The sequence below is a fragment of the Ovis aries genome, chromosome 9 (genome assembly GCF_016772045.2).
Source record: "Ovis aries strain OAR_USU_Benz2616 breed Rambouillet chromosome 9, ARS-UI_Ramb_v3.0, whole genome shotgun sequence".
Lineage (NCBI taxonomy): Eukaryota > Metazoa > Chordata > Mammalia > Artiodactyla > Bovidae > Ovis > Ovis aries.
The window spans coordinates 82,229,456-82,235,455 of record NC_056062.1 but is presented as its reverse complement, the minus strand read 5'-3'; the positions used below and the strand labels follow the sequence as shown (position 1 = coordinate 82,235,455).

Here is a 6,000-nt window from a genome sequence, read left to right as displayed (position 1 = left end):
CTCGATAAACACATCTTCAGGAGGGCCTGGAAGGGAAGGGGAGAGCCTGGGCGGAATCCCTGGGACTCAGGCGGGGCTTTCTGTGAGGAGCGCGGCAGAGGACCACAGCGGCGGACCACAGCGACACCTGGCTTCTCCGAGCGGCGTCCAGGGGTCGCCTTCCCGCCGCCGCGCCGTGCGCGGCTTGACCTGCCGGGGGTGTGGCCGAGCGTAGCCGTGCGCCGAGAACGCGGGGTCGAAGGGCACGCGGCGTCGGTGTCATGGCGGCCTCCACTTTGGGCTCCGCATGGGGACCGCTGCGGCTCGGCGTCCCCGGCTTTTGTCGCCGCCGACCACCCCGGGGCCTGTGGGCGCGCGCACGGCGGCTTTCGGAGCCCGTGGCGTCCGGGAGGAGCGTGGCCGCGGGTAGTGGACTTGGCGCTTCGGGAACTGACCGCTATTGCTTGGAGCTGCTGCGGTGAGAGAGCCCGGCCTGCCCCGAGGTCGGGGAGCAAGGCCGGAAGGGACCCTGGTGGGCGCGGCGGGCCTCGGGGCCGACCTGCCCCTTGGCATTCCAACGCGTGTGCCCTGGGGCCAGTCCGGGTGTGGGGTGGGAGTGAAGCCACAGGAGCTTTCACATCGCTCCCAAAATTGTGGCAAAATTCCTTCGTCTGTCATGTTGCTTGAGTCTTAACGTTAAGCTTTTTACATGACTGAAGGTGAAGGTGAAGGTGAAGGTGAACTCGCTCAGTCGTGTCCGACTCTTTGCGACCCCATGGACTGTAGCCTACCAGGCTCCTCCGTCGATGGGATTCTCCAGGCAAGAATACTGGAGTAGGTTGCCATTTCCTTCTCCAGGAGATCTTCCTGACCCAGGAATTGAACCCGGGTCTTCCGCATTGTAGGCAGACGCTTTATCGTCTGAAGTCCATTTTATATGAGTAGTTGCTTATAAATATGAAAGATGACTAGTAATTAATTTTAAGTAAGCAGTGGCTAACTTTGAGTTCAGCAAAGGAGAAAAGGAAAGATATAAGCATCTGAATGCAGAGTTCCAAAGAATAGCAAGAAGAGATAAGAAAGCCTTCTTCAGCGATCAATGCAAAGAAATAGAGGAAAACAATAGAATGGGAAAGACTAGAGATCTCTTCAAGAAAATTAGAGATACCAAGGGAACATTTCATGCAAAGATGGGCTCGATTAAGGACAGAAATGGTATGGACCTAACAGAAGCAGAAGATATTAAGAAGAGGTGGCAAGAACACACGGAAGAACTGTACAAAAAAGATCTTCAAGACCCATATAATCATGATGATGTGATCACTAATCTAGAGCCAGACAGCTTGGAATGTGAAGTCAAGTGGGCCTTAGAAAGCATCACTAGGAACAAAGCTAGTGGAGGTGATGGAATTCCAGTTGAGCTATTTCAAATCCTGAAAGATGATGCTGTCAAAGTGCTGCACTCAATATGCCAGCAAATTTGGAAAACTCAGCAGTGTTTTCCAAGGACTGGAGGAGGTCGGTTTTCATTCCGATTCCAAAGAAAGGCAGTGCCAAAGAATGCTCAAACTACTGCACAATTGCACTCATCTCACATGCTAGTGGAGTAATGCTCAAAATTCTCCAAGCCAGGCTTCAGCAATACGTGAACCGTGAACTCCCTGATGTTCAACCTGGTTTTAGAAAAGGCAGAGGAACCAGAGATCAAATTGCCAACATCCGCTGGATCATGGACAAAGCAAGAGAGTTCCAGAAAAACATCTATTTCTGCTTTATTGACTATGCCAAAGCCTTTGACTGTGTGGATCACAATAAACTGTGGAAAATACTGAAAGAGATGGGAATACCGGACCACCTAACTTGCCTCTTGAGAAATCCGTATGCAGGCCAGGAAGCAACAGTTAGAACTGGACATGGAACAACAGACTGGTTCCAAGTAGGAAAAGGAGTACGTCAAGGCTGTATATTGTCACCCTGCTTATTTACCTTATATGCAGAGTACATCATGAGAAACGCTGGACTGGAAGAAACACAAGCTGGAATCAAGATTGCTGGGAGAAATATCAATAACCTCAGATTTGCAGATGACACCACCCTTATGGCAGAAAGTGAAGAGGAACTCAAAAGCCTCTTGATGAAAGTAAAAGAGGAGAGTGAAAAAGTTGGCTCAAAGCTCAACATTCAGAAAACGAAGATCATGGCATCTGGTCCCATCACTTCATGGGAAATAGATGGGGAAACAGTAGAAACAGTGTCAGACTTTATTTTTTTGGGCTCCAAAATCGCTGCAGGTGGTGACTGCAGCCATGAAATTAAAAGACACTTACTCCTTGGAAGAAAAGTTATGACCAACCTAGATAGCATATTCAAAAGCAGAGACATTACTTTGCCGACTAAGGTCCATCTCGTCAAGGCTATGGTTTTTCCTGTGGTCATGTATGGATGTGAGAGTTGGACTGTGAAGAAAGCTGAATGCTGAAGAATTGATGCTTTTGAACTGTGGTGTTGGAGAAGACTCTTGAGAGTCCCTTGGACTGCAAGGAGATCCAACCAGTCCATTCTGAAGGAGATTAGCCCTGGGATTTCTTTGGAAGGAATGATGCTTAAGCTGAAGCTCCAGTACTTTGGCCACCTCATATGAAGAGTTGACTCATTGGAAATGATGCTGGGAGGGATTGGGGGCAGGAGGAGAAGGGGACGACTGAGGATAAGATGGCTGGATGGCATCATGTACTCGATGGATGTGAGTCTGAGTGAACTCCGGGAGTTGGTGATGGACAGGGAGGCCTGGTGTGCTGCGATTCATGGGGTCGCAAAGAGTCGGACACGACTGTGCGACTGAACTGAACTGAACTTTGAGTTCTTTCTGTGTGTCAGTCAGGCATTATGCAAAGTATTAGTTTACAAGTAATTTATGTAATCTTTGTCACAAAGTATGACGGACAGTTGTGCATTCCAAGTTTTATGAATTAAAGCACTTAGAACAATGTCTGGTACAAAGCAGGGGCACAGTGAGTACAGTATAAACTGTATTATCTTATCTAGCAGATATGGAAACAAAGATTTAGAGAGAATTCAGGGGATTTACCCGAGTTCAGTGGAATCTAAGCTTCATAAAGTCAGAGGCTTAATGACGATTTTGTTCAGGTAACACGTGCAAGGCCTAGCACAGAGGAGTGAATTGGATGTATCAGGTTGATACATCTCAGAAGGGGCCTGTCTTGGATTCCAGGTCTGACTTCAGGGATGAATGGTTTAAAGTACACCCCCCCACCCCCCGACTCTGCTGCCTTTGATTAATAAGAGCGGCAGAAAGTCTCAAAATATCTGGTCTCACGGGCTTCTGAGAAGTGCTAGAGTAGTTAACCACCCTGGATTTGATTGGGCTAGTAAATCCAATTTTTTTGAATTCCATTGTAGCAAAATGTAGTATAATGACAGAATTCCCATGCATTTCAGTGTTTTGTTTTTAGTCGCTTTTAAAAATAGTTTACCTATCCCCCCTTGTTTACTTGTTGATTACTTTTGGAGAAACAAGGTAGCATTAGTGGAAGTCAGGCCATTAAAAATTGTAAAAGCCAAAAAAGTTATATTCATTTTTATATAGTTTAAAATGACTACTTTTTGATAATAAACGGTTTAGGTTGCCAAAATGTATACCATCTACATTTGCTTGTTCAGTGCAGTTTTTCTTTGACACCAGTAGTGTCCTCTGACTAATATCCAGGGTTGAGTCGCTCTTACAGATTTCTTATATGTTCTTCTAGTAACAGTCTGTGGATATCACATAACAGCTTTTCCCAAATACATATTTACAAATGGGGAGACACTTAATCTGTCCATATTGGTAATTAAGTGGAATGGAGGCTGTTGACTCTAGTGATTTAAAGCATGCAAACCTTATCTGAGTTTATTAATGCTAGTGTGTCACTTGGGAAACTTAACTAAGATTCACCTATTTCCTCGTTTGTAGATTTATACTTCCACTTTATAAGGTGGTTGTAAGGATTAACTTACATGATGGGTGTAAAAATTTAGGCACATAATGACACTTGAACAGAGGACTAGAAGTTTAAAACAAAATGAAACTTGAACAGAAGTTGAGAACTTTTAGCTTCTAACTGTCCATTAATCTTTGCAAGAATTGGACTTTGAAATTGTGTGTGCAGGATTGTTTTGGACATGTGTCTTATGCAAAGCTTCCAAATATCAGAAAAGATACCGTATAACTTCAGGTTAGCCCACGGGGTTCTTCTAGGAATCAAGGTTCTTGGGAAAATCTCAAACCTAATTTATTATATGTAGGCTTCTTGGGGTCTGGTTTTGAGAAACAGTTCCTTAGGCCTTGCGTGTGTGGTAAGTCAGTTCAGTCCTGTCTGATTCTTTTGTGACCCTTTGGACTGTAGCCCGCCAGGCTTCTCTGATGGTGGGATTCTCCAGGCAAGAATACTCGTGTGGGGTGCCATGCCCTCCAGGGGATCTTCCCGACCCAGGGATGGAACCTGCATCTTTTGTCTTCTGCGTTGGCAGGCGTGTTCTTTACCACTAGCGCCACCTGGGAAGACCCTAGACCTGGGAATTAACACTCTAATGAGGAGATGAGGTTGCTACTGGTGATATCTGGAAGTGCTCCAGCCTCACTGAGGAACCGCTTCTTCCTTTGTGCTTCAGCCGCACAGGTCATTGGAATTAGCATAGCAGGCTTAGCACTGGATATGCTTATTTCTCATGTCTGTCTCTCCCTGCTGGATTGAAGTCTGTGCTGTCTTCAGTGTCTAGCACAGTGCTTAGAACGTTGTAGGCACTGAATGAATGTTTGAATGAATAAATGAAAAGTTATTGACCCTGTTGCTGTATAAAGCTATCATAGTACAGGATTTCTCACTATCTGTTACAGTTCTGAGGTAACTGGACCTTGGTTTGCCACTTACAGGATATCCTGTATACTAGTAATCTATGTTTATAACAATGATCCTGATTGGTGAAGAAATGGGTCAATAGTCAGTATATTCTATTTAATGTGAAGAAGTGGGTAATATTGTTTAGAAAAATCTCCAACCAAAATATTAAAAAGTTATTAACAGGGCAAATCCTTAGCTGTGTAGAATATCTTTATTTCCCAAGGATTGTTATAGTTCTGTTATGTCATCCTTTTATTTTTCATTTTCCTGTAAGAAGCTTGAAAATACTTCACGTATTGGTTATTTTTTAGGAGATATGAAACAGGTAGGTTATCAAGTTTCATTTTATAAGTTAGGAAATAGACATGATGATACCATTTTTGTCAATAACTAGTTGAATGATGGAAATTAAGATTGTAGTTTTGATTCCTATTCAGTATTTTCTCACTGTTCCATATTAACTTTCAGGTGTTTTAAACACTTTTGACATTTACAGACTTTTTATAATACAATTTCAAAATATTTACATCTATATATACTTAAAAGTGTAAGCCGTAAAGCTGCTCTGTCTGAATCCTCCATATTATAGCTGAAACTGCGACTGGTGAGATTTTTCAGTAGCGCTGTCCTGTGATAGCTAGGTTGCTGCTATTCATGAGTGGAAGCTGGGCAGGGACTGTGAAGTTTAAGTTCTCTGTTAGCCACACAGCAAAATGTGAACCAATTGCAAAGTGGGAGTAGTCCGAGTTTCAGAACCTAAACTCCGTGGAATGATGTTGGACCCATTTAATATTGAGTATTGTTTTGATAGGAAATACTGTTAGAGTAAGGTTCCAGTGTATTACAATGAAAGGAGCTTTGTCAGTCGGCAGTCTAGTACTTTATACTTACATCGTCCTAGAATGAATCTAGTAAGGACTATTTTTTTTTAACTTTTCAGTTTAAAGTAATTTCAAATTCATATAAAAATTAGAGAAACAGCACACAGAGCTCCAATACACTTTTCACTGCAGTTCCCTCATTGTTGACATTTTGAACCACTTGAGAATAAGATGTAGATGACCCATTACCTCCCTTATTATTTATTGGTGTGTAGTTCTTAATACACAAGGATTCTCTC

At 43.5% G+C, this 6,000-nt stretch overlaps 1 protein-coding gene across 5 annotated transcripts in view; it reads left to right on the top strand.

The window, feature by feature from the left end:
• Positions 1 to 237: 237 nt before the first annotated feature.
• NDUFAF6 (NADH:ubiquinone oxidoreductase complex assembly factor 6) overlaps positions 238 to 6,000 on the top strand; it is a 44,167-nt gene continuing 38,404 nt past the window's right edge. For 2 of the 5 annotated variants that reach the window (XM_004011828.4, XM_060393497.1), the window contains exon 1: positions 238 to 457. In XM_004011828.4, the coding sequence (XP_004011877.2) occupies positions 261 to 457 (197 nt within the window). In that variant the 5' untranslated portion in view covers positions 238 to 260. Of the gene's footprint in view, positions 483 to 6,000 lie in introns of all 5 variants that reach the window. The other 3 variants (XM_027973208.3, XM_060393499.1, XM_060393500.1) reach the window with 2 other exon arrangements.